The 20304-nt window shown below is 38.6% G+C and overlaps 1 protein-coding gene across 23 annotated transcripts in view; it reads right to left on the reverse strand.

The window, feature by feature from the left end:
- PTPN20 (protein tyrosine phosphatase non-receptor type 20) overlaps nucleotides 1-20304 on the reverse strand; it is a 114916-nt gene that overhangs the window by 69767 nt on the left and 24845 nt on the right. For 16 of the 23 annotated variants that reach the window (XR_005380338.1, XR_005380343.1, XR_005380340.1 and 13 more), the window contains 2 exons: nucleotides 7424-7457; nucleotides 799-899 (listed from right to left, as the gene is read on the reverse strand). The exons of 2 other annotated variants lie outside the window; for them this stretch is intronic. Coding sequence is in view for 13 of the 21 variants with exons in the window: in XM_038578000.1 (XP_038433928.1) it covers nucleotides 799-899; nucleotides 7424-7457 (135 nt within the window). In the remaining 8 variants the exon portion in view is untranslated. Of the gene's footprint in view, nucleotides 1-798; nucleotides 904-7423; nucleotides 7458-20304 lie in introns of those variants that run through there. 5 more of the 23 variants (XM_038578005.1, XM_038578004.1, XM_038578007.1 and 2 more) reach the window with 2 other exon arrangements.

Below are 20304 nucleotides of genomic sequence, written 5' to 3' on the forward strand. Positions count from 1 at the left end.
TATCAACAGTGGGACTGAGACCTGAGCAGTACTCTAAGAATCAGAGACTGCCAGCCAGAAATGTGATGGTAGTTGGTTTCAATGCAGCCAACTTACATGTCACAGAGGAATGCATAGATTCCTAACCACAGTATTGTTTTTCAAAGCAAGCAACATGACTGTTAGCCTTGGGTGGAGACAGTAGCCATACTGAAAAGCAGGGCAAGCATTGTCTGTTCTTGGTACTTACTTTAGTAATGCTGAAACTTAGAGAATGTGAATCTGAGGACAGCAACACTATAGCAGCCCCAAAGCTCCAGTAGATAAGGGAAAAAATGGAAGCCACCCACATGATGAAAAGGCATTTCTCTTTTTGTGCTCTAATGCTAGCAGTTATCTCCCAAGGAAGGAGACACATGTCAAGGTGGGAATGTTTGCCCCATATTTTTCCCAACCCTCTACCTTTCTAGAGTTTGGAGAATTGCACCATGCTGTCCCTATCAACTAAAAATTCCATCAATCACTATATCTAAAGGTGCTTCAAATTTTATATGAAATTTATTTTGTATCTCTATTAGCAGCACAAAATGAAATAGATTCCAAAATAAGTAAAATTTCCAGAATAGTACCAAACATGTTTTCTTTAGAGTTGTAAAGAGTAACATTCTTTCAAACCACTATTTTGGAGGTCTTCAACATCAGAGTGACAGAGAAAATTACTGTGCTGAGAAGAAAAAATAGACACCTGTGCCTTAGAGCTTACTCCATGATTACATAATAGCCACAATCAATTAGCAGAAATCCCTCTTCTAGTTTTACCTTATGAGTCACTGATCTAGGTGTCTTTTTCTGACTTGATGAAGGCAAAGTCTCCCTGGAAATCACATCTTTCGATTTATAGTCATCTCCCTCATCTTCTCCTGAACAAAGAGAAGGGAAGAATTGATCAAATGCAAAGGGCTACACAGAGAAAGGTTGTGCCTTAATGAGAAAACCCAAGCTACACAAGAGGAATGTTCATCTACTTTTCCCATTGTACAGTCATCTCATCCTTATCTCCTAAATTAACCACTTTTCTCCCTGATTTAAAAAAAATAACATAGCAAACATGATCCTACTTCTAGGACCATCCTCAGAAAGTTAATTTTTGAGCAGTCTCTTTGTTCCTACTTCTGTATTACTCTTCAGGTAAATCCTAAATATACACATCTTCCAGAACCCTTGAATTGGGTGTCACAGAAGATAATTCTTCTGTATTTCAGGGTCTACTTCTTGGATAAAGAACAGTGTGTTACACAGTCTCACTTTAACCTCTTGAATTATTAATAATAAATAAATTAGCAGTATGTTAATGTATACAAAGAGTCATTTCAGGCTTTATTGAAGAATATAATATGAATTCTCCCTAGGAAAGTCATTGTTGGTTTTATTATACAATCTTGCTAATAGCCCTGTTACTTTCACTGCACAGAATATATTTTTTTAGGATTTTATTTATTTATTCATGAGAGACACAGAGACAGAGAGAGAGAGGCAGAGACACAGGCAGACCGAGAAGCAGGCTCCATGGAGGGACCCTGATGTGGGACTCAATCCCGGGTCTCCAAGATCATGCCCTGGGTTGATGGCAGGTGCTAAACCACTGAACCACCCAGGGATCCCTGCACAGAATATTTCAGATAGAAGTTAAAGGAGATATTTTTCTCTTATCTTAGAATTGAGCATTCAGAGTACTATTTCCTATATCATGGTAGCCCTAAATATTATGAATTAGAAATTCTGTGACATGGCATATTACAAAATCAACAATATAAAATATAGTAAAAAATATAGTAAGTAAATACTTTGGAAACAAAAAAGTTTATTCATGAATGTGTTTAAAAGGAAATCAAACAGAAATTGTGAACTATTATAACATGAATTAATTTTATATGTGGGATCCCTGGGTGGTGCAGCGGTTTGGCGCCTGCCTTTGGCCCAGGGCACGATCCTGGAGACCCGGGATCGAATCCCATGTCGGGCTCCCGGTGCATGGAGCCTGCTTCTCCCTCTGCCTATGTCTCTGCCTCTCTCTCTCTGTGACTATCATAAAAAAAAATTTATATGTACTTATGAAATATCAATGAAAAAGCAACATATCAAAACTAACATGAAAGCTAAAGCAGTGTCTTAAGTGGGAATGTATAGTTTTAACTACATTTGTAGCAAAAGCAGGAAAAAAGGACAAAAGTGAGTTTTATATTCAATCATAAAGGCTAAGTAAAATTGAGAAAACCCCCAGTAGAGAGTAAAACATCATAAAGAAACATAGTAAATAGAAAATAATTTAAAACAATAAATCAACAAAATCAAAGACTAGTTCTTTGAAAAAGGACTTAAAAATATGCAAACCTCTTTTACTACTCAATTTAATTAACATTAAGAAAGAAAAAGAGCACAGCCACAGATCCAACTATCATTTTTAGATGTAAGTACCTTTAGACAAATTTGATGTAATGGAAACTTTTACAGAGAATTATAAATCATCAAAATCTACCCAAGAATATGTAGAAAGCATAAATAGTATAATAAGCATTTAAAAAGTTAAACCAGGGATGCCTGGGTGGCTCGCAGTGAAGCATCTGTCTTCAGCTCGGGGTGTGAGTCCCTGGGATTGAGTCCCACATCAGGCTCCCCGCATGGAGCCTGCTTCTCCCTCTGCCTATGTCTGTGTCTCTCTCTATGTGTCTCTCATGAATAAATAAAATCTTTTTTAAAAATAAAAATTAATTTAAATATCAGAAAGGGAGACAGAACATGAAAGACTCCTAACTCTGGGAAATGAACTAGGGGTGCTGAAAGGGGAGGTGGGTGGGGGATGGAGGGACTGGGTGGTGGGCACTGAAAGGGCACTTGATGGGATGAGCACTGGGTGTTATTCTGTATGTTGACAAATTGAACACCAGTAAAAAATAAATTTATTTTAAAAATAAATTTTAAAAAATAAAAATAAAAAGTTAAACCAATAATTAAAAATCTCATTCCCAAGGGGTAGTAGACATCTGGGCCCAAAGAGCCTTCCAGATGAGATTTTATCAAACTTTTAATCAACAAAATCTCTTTCTTATACAAACTACTTTAGAGAATTTTTTAAATGTAAAGTTATCTCATTTATACTAAAAGTTTAGCAAAATCATTACATAAAAACAAAACATGTATGATACAAGAAAAATTATAAGCCAAACAAAAATGTACTTCGATGTAAAAATCCTAAGTACAATATTACTAAATGGTGCAATGAAAGAAATGTGTAGACTAGTTTAGATTTATCAAAAGAATTCAACTTATGCTCAGTATTATAAAACTTTATCAGTGTAAATTGTTATATAATAAATGTCAACTAAAGGTCAGAAATCATATTTTCATCTGAACATGTAAGAAAAACCATTTGAAAAATTCAATATCCTTTCAAGGCAGAAATAAAAGAGAACTTCTTTAACTTATAGAAAAGGTCATCTTTTCAAAATATTAAGCCAACATTAAACTTAATGGTAAAACTTTAAACACATCCTCATTTATTAAGAAAAACATAAAAATGCCTGCTACTCTATCCTTATTTAACGTTGTATAATACACAGGGCCCAAGGAATAAAACAAAAGAAGAAAGAAAAAAAACCTTAAGGACTGGAAACAAAGCAAGTAAATCATATTTGCAAATACTCTAATTGTCTTACACAGAAAATTAAAGAGACTCTATGTCAAACTACTAGAAATTATAAGAAAGTTTCACAGGATAGCTGACACAATAAATGAGAAACATTCCATCAACCAACAATAACCAGCTAGACATTGCAATAAAAGAAAATACATCATTTACAATAGAAATAAAATATAAGGTATCTAAAAATAAACCAAATATATATAGTTAAAATTGCAAATTCTTTTTTTATTTAAATTTATTTTTTACTGGTGTTCAATTTGCCAACATATAGAATAACACCCAGTGCTCATCCCATCAAGTGCCCACCTCAGTGCCCATCATCCAGTCACCCCCACCCCCCGCCCACCTCTCCTTCCATCCCCCTAGTTCATTTCTCAGAGTTAGGAGTCTTTCATGTTCTGTCTCCCTTTCTGATATCTCCCACTGATTTTTTCTCCTTTCCTCTTTATTCCCTTTCACTATTTTTTATATTCCCCAAATGAACAAGACCATATAATGTTTGTCCTTCTCCGATTGACTTATTTCACTCAGCATAATATCCTCCAGTTCCATCCATGTCAAAGCAAATGATGAGTGTCGTTTTTAATGGCTGAGTAATATTCCATTGTATACATAGACCACATCTTCTTTATCCATTCATCTTTTGATGGACACCAAAAATCTTACTGAAGTTTACAAAAAATAGAATAACTAAAGAACCCATATTTATATAGGAGAGAACTAAGTATCATAATAATGGTAAATAGCCACTTATTAATCTATAGATTCAATGCAAATCCAATCAAAATTCAAATAGGATGTGTGTGTGTGTGTGTATGTATGTGTGTGTGCATGTAGACAAACTAGAGAATACAAGTCCAAGAACAGCAAGGACAGCCTGGACAAGGAAACCAGATCAGGGCATTTGTCCTATCAGATATCAATATTCATTATAAGCTAAAGTAATCAATAGTGTGAATTGGTATAGGAATAGAAAAATAGTTGGAGAAAGGAGAACAGGGATTCAAAAACAAGCTTAAGCACATATGAGTATTTACTATTAGATAGTGGTGCCATTGCAGGTCAGTAGGGAAAACACTAAAATAAAGGGGGTTGGGATAACTGGCTTCCCTACCAGGAAAAAAAAAAGATTATGTCAGAGCATGATAAGATCAAAGATCAAAGTATACAAAATAAATAAATAAATAAAAGATGCTATTTTTATTCTCTCCGGGTAGGAATGTATTTTTTAATTATATAAGCACAACTTATAGAAGAAAATTTTGATAAATTTGAATATTCAATTAAAAGATACTGTCAATAGGGGTGCCTGGCTGGTTCATTTGGAAAAGCATGAGACTTGATCTCAGGATTGTCCTTTTGAGCCCCAGGTTGATTACAGAGATTAGAGTTTAAAGCATTCACCAGGAAGAAGTGATAAGCATCTAGGATACATAGAGAATTTTTGAAATTCAGTAAGACAAGCCAATAGAAAAAAAATGAGTCAAGTATATTAAACGAGCTGATATTCTTAGTTGGAAATAAGAACAACCAATTACTGCTGATTTGAGATTAAATAAAATTTATTGCATATTCTCTGGGAAATTCCTCTAACCACCAAAGGAGCTGAGCAAAAAGACATGGGTCTCCTGAATGCTGAGGGTGCACATCAAACACTCCTGATACTGAATGCTAAAGCTATACCATACCCTCCCGTAATCCTTGACATTAAATATTACTGCCACTATTGCTTCACACCAAGATTCAAAGAACAGGGAATTCTACAAACTTAAAAGGGAGCTTCATATGCTAGGGAAGCAAATTAAAAGAAAAAATATCTGTAAGAATTATAAACAAGCAACTCACAAAGAGGAAAACTTAACAGGCCAATAAATGTATTAAAAAAAAATCCAGTCTCACCTAATAAACAAATTAAAATTAAAATAACCCACCATCGACTTTCACTTCTGCCTCTGAGGAATTTATCATTGCAGGACTTAATCACAACCAGAAAATAGGACAAAAGACATTGAAATAGCAATTTTCAGACATTGCCCAACAAACTATGATCTCAGAGAATAAAGAAACAAGTGAGGTGAGCCTTACTTAGTTAAGTTGGTATTTGCCAGAGGTGTTAAAACTTCAAGGAGTTTCCATGTCACAGCTCAGGGAGAAAATTGAAAAAGTCCAGTGACCTCACTGAGTTGAAGAGAAAGAGATCAAAGTTCAGAGATGCTGAGTTAAGTAGAATTTGCAGCACAGAATATCAAGAGAGGAAGTAGCTGTACAGAACAAGAGAATCTGATTATCTGCAAAGAAATCCTCTCTTATCCTTTATTGGGAGTCTGCTTATATGGAGGACAATTCCTGACATGTTGGAAAATCATTGGAAAGTAGCAGAGATTAGTAAAGGCTAGAAAAGTTTGTGTTCTTACAAGCCAGAATGAGGAAATCTCAAAATACATGGGGCACTGGGGAGAGTTCACAGAAGAGACACTTCTTCAGTAGCAAAACTAAATTATCCCCAGGATAAAGGCTACCCTGTATCACCTTTAAAAAGCTTAATAGCAAGCCTTAAAAAGAATCAAGTTCAATTTGAACTTTAAGTAATATAACTGCAAGGCAGAAAATACCAAACACTTTCTTAAAGGAATTAAAAAAAATCCGGCACCCCAAAATAATTTAATTCGCAATATCCAACATCTAGTAAACAATTAACAGGCATGCACAGAAGCAAGAAAATATGTCCTATGACCAGAAAAGTCAGTCAATAGAAATAATAAGCTCCATGCAGGGAGCCCGACATGGGACTCGATCCCGGGTCTCCAGGATTGCGCCCTGGGCTGAAGGCGGTGATAAACCGCTGAGCCACTCAGGCTGCCCCATGTGATTACTTTTCAATCTGTTAAAAAGAACTATCCAGGGGCCAGAAATAATGATACTACAGTAGAAACAAACAGGTCCAGTGTCCAGATCTTGGTTCCTAAATATCATTTTCCAAGAAAAGAAAACAAATCTCTTTCAAGAAATGGCTGAATCTAGAGCCAGACCAGGGGAAAATGCAAGGTAAGCCTGCAATATCTTGTAATGCAATGAAGTAGTGAAGTGCTCAAAAAACTGAAGGATGGGATATGTGAAAGGATGGGATATATGACACAGGAGTCAACCTGAAAGACCTTCCAAGGGCCAGAGCCAGAACAATTTGAACAACAAAATAAATAACAACTATATTATAATGAAGTATAAAAAATATAAACAAGTCCATACTCATAAAAATGATCAAATAAATAAGTGGGGGAGAAGAGAATAATACAGAATAATCCCCCAGAATGTACATATACTCCCTTCTCCAACAGGTAGAGCTTAATTCTTGCTCCCTTTCCCACCTAGGAGGGCAGGCTACATGTAGTGATTCATTTTTAAAGAGTGAGACAAGGGAAGTACAGTAACTTTACAGCAGAGACAACACCTCTGGCAAATACCACCTTAACTAAATGACTAGCCTAAACGACTAGCCTAAACAGTATCAGTTGTTTCACGTGGATGTCATGTGCCTCCTGATATGATGCGACAAGAAGGGCACTTCACTTTTGTGGTAGTCCTCCCCCAAACCCATAACTCCAGTGTAATCATTAAAAAAAAATCAGGCAACTGTAAGTTGGGGGACATTCTACAGGATACCTGATCATGACTTAGCCTGTCAAGGTCACAAAAAACAAAGACAAAGAAATCATCACAGACCAGAAAAAAACTGGGGAGACATACCAACTAAATGCAATGTGATATCCTGCATTGGATCCTGAAACAGAAGAGAACACGAATGGCGATAAAATGCTGAAATTCAAATAAAGCCTGGGATTTAGTTAGTATTCATATACCAAGGCTAGTTTAAGGCCAGATATTGACAAATGTACCCTGGTAATATAAGATTCTAACAAGAGGGGAAACTAGGCGAGGGGTACTGCAGATGTTCTATAATATCTTCACAATTTATCTATAAATCAAAAATTATTCTAAAATAGTTTTTATGCCACCAAACTTAACAATTTAGGGAAATAAATTTCTTCAAAGACACAAATTATTTTTAAAACTTTGGACACGTGCATTTTAATAGAACATAGTCCCTCTCTTCCACTGTTCTTGTCTTTAATAGTATGCTCCTTATTTCAGTTTGCTCTCAGGTCTCTTCATAATTAAATTCAGATTATTCATTCTCAACTGAGATACTGAGAAAGTATTTCACATCTGAAAGCTTACACTGCCCATTTTTCCCTCATTTGTGACATTAATTTTGACTGATTAAAGTCCAATTTTTATCCTATAAACGTTTTTATTTTATCCTAATTTGCAATTAATGCACAATCTATACGGAGACACTTTGTGACCACACACATCCAGCTCTTTATTGAAATTTTCACCTAGATTTAGCATACATTGTCACTTTCAGCCTGACTCAGTCTTTGGGATAGGTACAAAATGATAATTTTCCAATCTTAGCACTCCCTCCACTTTTTTTTTATTGTGGCAGAAAACACATACAATTTACGATAATAACCATTTTTAAGTATACAGTTCAGTGGTGTTAATTACATGCATATTATTGTGAAACAGATTTCCAGAACTTTTCCATCTTGCAAATCTAAAACTTAATACCCATTAAACAACTACTTCATTTTTCCTGCTCCCCCCAGCACCTGGTAACCACCATTCATTCTACTTTCTGTTCTATGAATTTGAACATTTTAAATACCTCACATAAATGGAATCATACAGTATCCGTCTTTTTGTGACTGGCTTATTTTATTTAGCAATAATATCCTCAAGGCCTATCCATGTTGCAGCATGTGACAGGATTTTTTCTTTTTCATGGTCGAGTAATAAAACATGTGAAAATACCACATATTGTTTATCTCTTAAGCTACTGCTCAATTCCCAGTTTTACTCTGGTAAAATTGTTTTTCAAAGATTTTATTTATTTAATCACTTTTTTGTATATTTTTATTTTTTAAACTTTTTTGTATATTTTTATTGGAGTTTGATTTGCCAAAATACTATAACACCCACTACTCATCCTGTCAAGTGCCCCCGTCAGTGCCCATCACCCAGTCACCCCATCTCCCCACCTGCCTCTCTTTCCACTACGCCTTGTTCATTTCCCAGAGTTAAAACTCTCACATGTTATGTCACCCTCTCTGATTTTTCCCACTCATTTTCTCTCCTTTCCCCTTTAAAACTTTTCACTATATTTTATATTCCCCGAATAAATGAAACCATATATTGTTTGTCCTTCTCTGATTGACTTACTTCACTCAGCATAATACCCTCCAGTTCTATCCATGTGGAGGCAAATGGTGGGTATTTGTCGTTTCTAATGGCTGAGTAATATTCCATTGTATATAAAAACCACATCTTCTTTATCCATTCGTCTTTCGATGGACATCAAGGCTCCTTCCACAGTTTGGCTATTGTGGACATTGCTGCTATAAACATTGGGGCGCAAGTGTCTGTTTTTACTGCATCTGTATCTTTGGGGTGAATCCTCAGCGGTACAATTGATGCAGAGCATTTTTTATGTGTTTGTTGGCCATGTCTATGTCTTCTTTGGTGAAATGTCTGTTCATATCTTTTGCCATTTCATGATTGGATTGTTTGTTTCTTTGCTGTGGAGTTTCATATGATCTTTATAGATCTTGGATACTGGCCCTTTATCTGATATGTCATTTGCAAATAACTTCTCCCATTCTGTAGGTTGTCTTTTAGTTTTGTTGACTGTTTCTTCCACTGTGCAGAAGATTTTTATCTTGATTAAGTCCCAGCAGTTTCATTTTTGCTTTTGTTTCCCTTGACTTCATAGCTGTATCTTGCAAGAAGTTGCTGTGGCCAAGTTGAAAGAGGGTGTTGCCTGTGTTCTCCTCTAGGATTTTCTTAACTAAATTTATTTTTTATTGGTGTTCAAATTGTCAACATAAAGAATAACACCCAGTGCTCATCTCGTCAACTGCCCACCTTAGTGCCCACCACCCAGTCACCCCCACCCCCCGCCCACCTCCCGTTCCACCGCCCTAGTTCGTTTCCCAGAGTTAGGAGTCTCTCATGTTCTGCCCCCCCTTTATGATATTTCCCACTTTTTTCTCCTTTCCCCTTTATTCCCTTTCACTATTTTTTATATTCCCCAAATGAATGAGACCATATAATGTTTGTCCTTCTCTGATTGACTTATTTCACTCAGCATAATATCCTCCAGTTCCATCCATGTCAAAGCAAATGGTGAGTATTTGTTGTTTCTAATGGCTGAGTAATATTCCATTGTATACATAAACCACATCTTCTTTATCCATTCATCTCTTGATGGACACTGAGGCTCCTTCCATAGTTTGGCTATTGTGGACATTGTTGCTAGAAACATTGGAGTGCAGGTGTCCCAGAGTTTCACTGCATCTGTTTCTTTGGGGTAAATCCCCAGCAGTGCCATTGCTGGGTCGTAGGGAAGATCTATTTTTAACTGTTTGAGGAACCTCCACACAGTTTTCCAGAGTGGCTGCACCAGTTCACATTCCCACCAACAGTGTAAGAGGGTTCCCCTTTCTCCACATCCCCTCCAACATCTGTGGTTTCCTGCCTTGTTAATTTTCCCCATTCTCACTGATGTGACATGGTATCTCACTGTGGTTTTGATTTGTATTTCCCTGGTGGCAAGTGATGCGGAGCATTTTCTCATGTGCTTGTTGGCCATGTCTATGTCTTCCTCTGTGAGATTTCTGTTCATGTCTTTTGCCCATTTCATGATTGGATTGTTTGTTTCTTTGCTGTTGAGTTTAAGAAGTTCTTTATAGATCTTGGAAACTAGCCCTTTATCTGATATGTCATTTGCAAATATCTTCTCCCATTCTGTAGGTTGTCTTTTAGTTTTGTTGACAGTATCCTTTGCTGTGCAAAAGCTTCTTATCTTGATGAAGTCCCAATAGTTCATTTTTGCTTTTGTTTCTTTTGCCTTCGTGGATGTATCTTGCAAGAAGTTACTGTGGCCGAGTTCAAAAAGGGTGTTGTCTGTGTTCTCCTCTAGGATTTTGGTGGAATCTTGTCTCACATTTAGATCTTTCATCCATTTTGAGTTTATATTTGTGTCTGGTGCAAGAGAGTGGTCTAGTTTCATTCTTCTGCATGTGGATGTCCAATTTTCCCAGCTCCATTTATTGAAGACACTTTCCTTTTTCCAATGGATAGTCTTTCCTGCTTTGTCAAAAATTACTTGACCATAGAGTTGAGGGGCCATTTCTGGATTCTCTATTCTGTTCCATTGATCTATGTGTCTGTTTTTGTGCCAGTACCATACTGTCTTGATGATTACAGCCTTGTAGTACAACCTGAAATCTGGCATTGTGATGCCCCCAGCTCTGTTATTCTTTTTCAATATTCCCTTGGTTATTCGGGGTCTTTTCTGATTCCACACAAATCTTGAGATGATTTGTTCCAACTCTGAAGAAACTCCATGGCATTTTGATAGGTATTGCGTTAAATGTGTAAATTACCCTGGGTAACATTGACATTTTCATAATATTAATTTTTCCAATCCATAAGCATGGAATATTTTTTTCATATCTTTGTGTCTTCCCCATTTCTTTCAGAAGTGTTCTGTAATTTTTAGGGTATAGATCCTTTACCTCTTGGTTAGGTTTATTCCTGGGTATCTTATGCTTTCGGGTGCAATTGTAAGTGGGAATGACTCCTTAATTTCTCTTTCTTCAGTCTCAATGTTAGTGTATAGAAATGCTACTAATTTCTGGGCATTGATTTTGTATCCTGCCACACTGCCGAATTGCTGTATGAGTTCTTGCAATCTTGAGGTGTTTATCCCAAAGACTGTAGTAAGAGATGAAGAGGGACACTATATCATACTTAAAGGGTCTATCCAACAGGATGACCTAACAGTCATGAATATTTATGCCCCTAATGTGGGAGCTACCAAATATATCAATCAACTAATAACCAAAGTTAAGACATACTTAAATAATAATACACTTATACTTGGTGACTTGAACACAGCGCTTTCTATAATCGACAGATCTTCTAAGCACAACATTTCCAAAGAAACAAGAGCTTTAAATGATACACTGGACCAGATGGATTTCACAGATATTTACAGAACTTTACATCCAACTCAACTGGATACACGTTCTTCTCAGGTGCACATGGAACTTTCTCCAGAATAGACCACACACTGGGTCACAAATCAGGTCTTAATTGATACCAAATGATTGGGATTGTCCCCTGCATATTTTCAGACCATAATGCTTTGAAACTAGAACTCAATCACAAGAGGAAATTTAGAAAAATTCAAACACATGGAGGTTAAAGACCATCCTGCTAAAAGATGAAAGAGTCAATCAGGAAATTAGAGAAGAATTAAAAAGATTCATGGAAACTAATGAGAATGAAGATACAAATGTTCAAAACTTTGGGATACAGCAAAAGCAGTCCTGAGAGGGAAATAAATTGCAATACAAGCATCCCTGAAAGAACTGGAAAAAATCAATTACAAAAGCTAACCTTGCACCTAAAGGTACCGGAGAAAGAATGGCAAATAAAACCTACACCAAGCAGAAAAAGAGAGTTAATAAAGATTCGAGCAGAACTCAATGAAATGGAGACCAGAAGAACTGTGAAACAGATCAACAAAAGCAGGAGTTGGTTCTTTGACAGAATTAAGATAGATAAACCATTATCAGCCTTGTTAAAAAGAAGAGAGAAAAGACTCTAAAAAATTCATGAATGAGACAGGAGAGATCACCACCAATACCAAGGAAATACAAACGATTTTAAAAACTTATTATGAGCAGCTATATGCCAATAAATTAGGCAATCTAGAAGAAATGGATGCATTTCCAGAAAACCACAAACTACCAAAACTGGAACAGGAAGAAATAGAAAACCTGAACAGGACGATAACCAGGGAGGAACTTGAAGCAGTCATCAAAAACCTCCCAAGAGGGGAGGAGGAGCAAGATGGCGGAGGAGTGGGGTCCCCAAGTCACCTGTCCCCACCAAATTACCTAGATAATCTTCAAATCATCCTGAAAATCTATGAAATCGGCCTGAGATTTAAAGAGAGAACAGCTGGAATGCTACAGTGAGAAGAGTTAGCGCTTCTATCAAGGTAGGAAGACGGGGAAAAAGAACTGAAGAAACAAAAGGCCTCCAAGGGGGAGGGGCCCCGTGAGGAGCCGGGCTGAGGCCGGGGCGAGTGTCCCCAGGACAGGAGAGCCCCGTCCCGGAGAAGCAGGAGCTGCACCGACCTTCCCGGGCGGAAAGGGCTCGCAGGGAGTTGGAGTAGGACCCAGGAGGGCGGGGATGCCCTCGGGCTCCCGGGGACACTAACAGACACCTGCGCCCCGGGAGAGTGCGCCGAGCTCCCTAAGGGCTGCAGCGCGCACGGCGGGACCCGGAGCAGCTCGGGGGGGGGGGGGGGGGGCTCGGGGGCGGCTCCGCGGAGGGGCCTGCGGGGCGGGAGCGCGAATCCAACAGCGCAGGCCCCGGAGCACAGGGCGCCGGGACACAGCCCAGGATCCGGCCTCCCCCGGGACAGGCAGAGGCCGGGAGGGCCCAGGACAGCGAGGACGCTCCTGCCCCGAGCTGAGCAGATCAGCGGCCCCGCCCTGGAGCCTCCAGGCCCTGCAGACCGAGAGCCCCGGAGTTACTGCGGGGGCTGACTCCAGGGCTCCAGAGCTGGCCCTGCCACTGCGGTTGTTCCTCCTGGGGCCTCACGGGGTAAACAACCCCCACTGAGCCTCACAGTGGCCTCACAGGATAAACAGCTTAAATATCTTTCGCTGAGCAACTCCCCCAATTGCTAATACCTGAAAATCAGCACAGCAGGCCCCTCCCCCAGAAGACCAGCTAGACGGACAAGTTCCAGCGGAAGACAAGGGACTTAAAGTATCCAGAATCAGAAGATACTCCCCCGTGGTTTTTTTTTTTTTCTATTTGATTTCTGATTGCTTCCCCCACCTTTTTTTCCCTTTATTTCTTTTTCTTTCTCTTTTTCTTCTCTTTTTTTCCTTTTTTCTTCCTTTTTCCCTTTTTCTTTTTCTCTTTTCTTTCCTTCTTTCTCTCCTCTCTTTCTCCTTTTCCCAATACAACTTGTTTTTGGCCTCTCTGCCCTGAGCAAAATGACTAGAAGGAAAACCTCACCTCAAAAGAAAGAATCAGAAACAGTCCTCTCTCCCACAGAGTTACAAAATCTAGATTACAATTCAATGTCAGAAAGCCAATTCAGAAGCACTATTATACAGCTACTGGTGGCTCTAGAAAAAAGCATAAAGGACTCAAGAGACTTCAAGACTGCAGAATTTAGATCCAATCAGGCAGAAATTAAAATTCAACTGAATGAGATGCAATCCAAACTAGAAGTCCTAACGATGAGAGTTAACGAGGTGGAAGAACGAGTGAGTGACATAGAAGACAAGTTGATGGCAAAGAGGGAAACTGAGGAAAAAAGACACAGACAATTAAAAGACCATGAAGACACATTAAGGGAAATAAACAACAGCCTGAGGAAGAAAAACCTACGTCTAATTGGAGTTCCCGAGGGCGCCGAAAGGGACAGAGGGCCAGAATATGTATTTGAACAAATCCTAGCTGAAAACTTTCCTAATCTGGGAAGGGAAACAGGCATTCAGATCCAGGAAATAGATCCTCCCCTAAAATCAATAAAAACCGTTCAACACCTCGACATTTAATAGTGAAGCTTGCAAATTCCAAAGATAAAGAGAAGATCCTTAAAGCAGCAAGAGACAAATCCCTGACCTTTATGGGGAGAAGTATTAGGGTAACAGCAGACCTCTCCACAGAGACCTGGCAGGCCAGAAAGGGCTGGCAGGATATATTCAGGGTCCTCCATGAGAAGAACATGCAACCAAGAATACTTTATCCAGCAAGGATCTCATTCAAAATGGAAGGAGAGAAAAAGAGCTTCCAAGACAGACAGGAACTGAAAGAATATGTGACCGCCAACCAGCTCTGCAAGAAATTTTAAGGGGGACTCTTAAAATTCCCCTTTAAGAAGAAGTTCAGTGGAACAATCCACAAAAACAAGGACTGAATAGATATCATGATGACACTAAACTCATATCTGTCGATAGTAACTCTGAACGTGAACGGTCTTAATGACCCCATCAAAAGGCGCAGGGTTTCAGAAGGATAAAAAAGCAGGACCCATCTATTTGCTGTCTACAAGAGACTCATTTTAGACAGAAGGACACCTACAACCTGAAAATAAAAGGTTGGAGGACCATTTACCATTCAAATGATCCTCAAAAGAAAGCAGGGGTAGCCATCCTTATATCAGATAAACTAAAATTTACCCCGAAGACTGTAGTGAGAGATGAAGAGGGACACTATATCATACTTAAAGGATCTATCCAACAAGAGGACTTAACAATCCTGAATATATATGCCCCGAATGTGGGAGCAGCCAAATATTTAAACCAATTAATACCCAAAATGAAGAAATACTTAGATAATAATACAGTTATACTTGGTGACTTCAATCTAGTTCTTTCTACCCTCGATAGGTCTTCTAAGCACAACATCTCCAAAGAAACGAGAGCTTTAAATGATACACTGGACCAGATGGATTTCACAGATATCTACAGAACTTTACATCCAAACTCAACTGAATACACATTCTTCTCAAGTGCACATGGAACTTTCTCCAGAATCGACCACATACTGGGTCACAAATCAGGTCTGAACCGATACCAAAAGATTGGGATCGTCCCCTGCGTATTCTCAGACCATAATGCCTTGAAATTAGAACTAAATCACAACAAGAAGTTTGGAAGGACCTCAAACACGTGGAGGTTAAGGACCATCCTGCTAAAAGATGAAAGGGTTAACCAGGAAATTAAGGAAGAATTAAAAAGATTCATGGAAACTAATGAGAATGAAGATACAACCATTCAAAATCTTTGGGGTGCAGCAAAAGCAGTCCTAAGGGGGAAATACATCGCAATACAAGCATCCATTCAAAAACTGGAAAGAACTCAAATACAAAAGCTAACCTTACACATAAAGGAGCTAGAGAAAAAATGGCATATGGACCCTACACACAGCAGAAGAAGACAGTTAATTAAGATTCGAGCAGAACTCAACGTAATCGAGATCAGAAGAACTGTGGAAGAGATCAACAAAACCAGGAGTTGGTTCTTTGAAAGAATTAATAAGATAGATAAACCTTTAGCCAGTCTTATTAAAAAGAAGAGAGAGAAGACTCAAATTAGTAAAATCATGAATGAGAAAGGAGAGATCACTACCAACACCAAGGAAATACAAAAGATTTTAAAAACATATTATGAACAGCTATACGCCAATAAATTAGGCAATCTAGAAGAAATCTACGCATTCCTTGAAAGCCACAAACTACCAAAACTGGAACTGAAAGAAATAGAAAACCTGAACAGGCCAATAACCAGGGAGGAAACTGAAGCAGTCATCAAAAACCTCCCAAGACACAAGAGTCCAGGGCCAGATGGCTTCCCTGGGGAATTCTATCAAACGTTTAAAGAAGAAATCATACCTATTCTACTAAAGCTGTTTGGAAAGATAGAAAGAGATGGAGTATTCCAAATTCGTTCTATGAGGCCAGCATCACCTTAATTCCAAAACCAGACAAAGACCCCACCAAAAAGGAGAATTACAGACCAATATCCCTGATGAACATGGATGAAAAAATTCTCAACAAGATACTAGCCAATAGGATCCAACAGTACATTAAGATAATTATTCACCATGACCAAGTAGGATTTATCCCGGGGACACAAGGCTGGTTCAACACTCATAAAACAATCAGTGTGATTCATCATATCAGCAAGAGAAAAACCTAGAAGCATATGATCCTCTCATTAGATGCAAAGAGAGGATTTGGCAAAATACAGCATCCATTCCTGATCAAAATTCTTCAGAGTGTAGGGATAGAGGGAACTTTCCTTGACATCTTAAAAGCCATCTACAAAAGGCCCACAGCAAATATCGTTCTCAATGGGGAAGCACTGGGAGCCTTTCCCCTAAGATCAGGAACAAGACAGGGATGTCCACTCTCACCACTGCTATTCAACATAGTACTAGAAGTCCTAGCCTCAGGAATCAGACAACAAAAAGACATTAAAGGCATTCAAATTGGCAAAGAAGAAATCAAACTCTCCCTCTTCACCAATGACATGATACTCTACCTAGGAAACCCAAAAGCCTCCACCCCAAGATTGCTAGAACTCATACAGCAATTTGGTAGCATGGCAGGATACAAAATCAATGCCCAGAAATCAGTGGCATTTCTATACACTAACAATGAGACTGAAGAAAGAGAAATTAAGGAGTCAATCCCATTTACAATTGCACCCAAAAGCATAAGATACCTAGGAATAAACCTCACCAAAGAGGTAAAGGATCTATACCCTAAAAACTATAGAACACTTCTGAAAGAAATTGAGGAAGACGCCAAGAGATGCAAAAATATTCCATGCTCATGGATTGGCAGAATTAATATTGTGAAAATGTCAATGTTACCCAGGGCAATTTACACTTTTAATGCAATCCCTATCAAAATACCATGGACTTTCTTCAGAGAGTTAGAACAAATTATTTTACGATTTGTGTGGAATCAGAAAAGACCCCGAATAGCCAGGGGAATTTTAAAAAAGAAAACCATATCTGGGGGCATCACAATGCCAGATTTCAGGTTGTACTACAAAGCTGTGGTCATCAAGACAGTGTGGTACTGGCACAGAAATAGACACATAGATCAATGGAACAGAATAGAGAACCCAGAAGTAGACCCTGAACTTTATGGTCAACTAATATTCGATAAAGGAGGAAAGACTATCCCCTGGAAGAAAGACAGTGTCTTCAATAAATGATGCTGGGAAAATTGGACATCCACGTGCAGAAGAATGAAACTAGACCACTCTCTTGCACCAGACACTAATATAAACTCAAAATGGATGAAAGGTCTAAATGTGAGACAAGATTCCATCAAAATCCTAGAGGAGAACACAGACAACACCCTTTTTGAACTCGGCCACAGTAACTTCTTGCAAGATACATCCACGAAGGCAAAAGAAACAAAAGCAAAAATGAACTATTGGGACCTCATCCAGATAAGAAGCTTTTGCACAGCAAAGGATACAGTCAACAAAACTAAAAGACAACCTACAGAATGGGAGAAGATATTTGCAAATGACATATCAGATAAAGGGCTAGTTTCCAAGATCTATAAAGAACTTCTTAAACTCAACAGCAAAGAAACAAACAATCCAATCATGAAATGGGCAAAAGACATGAACAGAAACCTCTCAGAGGAAGACATAGACATGGCCAACAAGCACATGAGAAAATGCTCCGCATCACTTGCCATCAGGGAAATACAAATCAAAACCACAATGAGATACCATGTCACACCATTGAGAATGGGGAAAATTAACAAGGCAGGAAACCACAGATGTTGGAGAGGCTGTGGATTAAAGGGAACCCTCTTACACTGTTGGTGGGAATGTGAACTGGTGCAGCCACTCTGGAAAACTGTGTGGAGGTTCCTCAAAGAGTTAAAAATAGACCTGCCCTATGACCCAGCAATTGCACTGTTGGGGATTTACCCCAAAGATACAGATGCAATGAAACACCGGGACACCTGCACCCCGATGTTTCTAGCAGCAATGTTCACAATAGCCAAACTGTGGAAGGAGCCTCGGTGTCCATCGAAAGATGAATGGATAAAGAAGATGTGGTTTATGTATACAATGGAATATTCCTCAGCCATCAGAAACGACAAATACCCACCATTTTCTTCAACATGGATGGAAATGGAAGGTATTATGCTGAGTGAAGTAAGTCAATCAGAGAAGGACAAACATTATATGTTCTCATTCATTTGGGCAATATAAATAATAGGGAAAGGGAATATAAGGGAAGGGAGAAGAAATGTGTGGGAAATATCAGAAATGGAGACAGAATATAAAGACTCCTAACTCTGGGAAACGAACTAGGGGTGGTGGAAGGGAAGGAGGGCAGGGGGTGAGGGTGAATGGGTGACGGGCACTGAGGGGGGCACTTCACGGGATGAGCACTGGGTGTTATTCTGTATGTTGGTAAATTGAACACCAATAAAAAATAAATTTATTAAAAAAAAAAGAAAAGAAACCTCCCAAGACAGAAAAGTCAGGGCCAGATCACTTCCCAGGGGAATTCTATTAAATATTTAAAGAAGAAACAATACCTCTTCTACTAAAGCTTTTCGGAAAGATAGAAAGAGTTGGGGTAGTTCCAAACTCGTTCTCTAAGGCAAGCATCACCTTACTTCCAAAACCAAAGATTCTACCAAAAAGGAGAATTATAGACCAATATCCCTGATGAACATGCATGCAAAAATTCTCAACGAGATACTAGCCAATAGGATCCAACAGTAAAAAAAAAAAAAAAAAAAAAAAAAAAAAAAAAAAAAAGGATCCAACAGTACATTAAGAATATTCACCATGACCAAGTGGGATTTATCCCTGTGATGCAAGGCTGGTTCAACACTCGTAAAGCATCATTGTGAGAGATCATATCAACAAGAGAAAAAAACAAGGACCATATGATCCTCTCAATAGATGCAGAGAAAGCATTTGACAAAATATAGCATTCCTGATCAAAACTCTCAGAGTGTAGGGATAGAGGTAACATTCCTCAGCATCTTAAAAGCCATCTACGAAAAGCCCACAGCAACTATCATTTCAATTGGGAAACACTGAGAGCCTTTCCCCTAAGATCAGGAACCAGACAGGGATGTCCACTCTCACCACTGCTATTCAACATAGTGCTAGAAGTCCTAGCCTCAGCAATCAGACAACAAAAATAAATAAAAGGCATTCAAATTGACAAAGAAGAAGTCAAACTCTACCTCTTCGCAGATGACATGATACTGTACATTGAACTCACTCTTAAATCTAGAAACTCGTGTCCTTCAGTCTGAGAATTGTTCTTCAGTAAGTAGCTACTCAATCACTTTTTTTTTTCTTTCCAGAATTCCTATTAGTTACATGCAGGCTTTTGTCGAGTCATCTTCTAATTTTATCTTTTTTTCTATCTCTTTATCCAACTTTCTTTTTAAAAATTATTTATTTATTCATGAGAGACAGAGAGAGAGAGGGGGAGGGAGGGAGAGAGATAGGCAGAGACACAGGCAGAGGGACAAGCAGGCTCCATGCAGGGAGCCTCAGTGGGACTTGATCCCAGGTCTCCAGTATTACACCCCAGGCTGGATGTGGTGCTAAACCGCTGAGCCACCAGGGCTGCCCTTTATCCCAGTTTCTGAAAAGTCTAACTTTATATTCAATTCTGATACTTATTTCTGCTAACAGTTGCTAAATTCCTCAGAGGTCTTTTTGCTTACTGAAGGGTCCTTGTTTTGACCACCCTGTTTACATTTCTTGGTGCAGTATTGTCTCTCACTTCTCTAAGAAAATTACAGTATTTACTTATTTGTTACCTGCACTCTCTCTGAATTCACTTTTTTCTCATTTATTTATTTTACTCAGCGGCTTTCCTTAGATATCTGGTGACCTTTGACTATTCATTTATGCATAACACTGCGACATTAAGAAGGCAATTAGAAGCTG

The sequence above is a fragment of the Canis lupus genome, chromosome 28 (genome assembly GCF_011100685.1).
Source record: "Canis lupus familiaris isolate Mischka breed German Shepherd chromosome 28, alternate assembly UU_Cfam_GSD_1.0, whole genome shotgun sequence".
Taxonomy (NCBI): domain Eukaryota; kingdom Metazoa; phylum Chordata; class Mammalia; order Carnivora; family Canidae; genus Canis; species Canis lupus.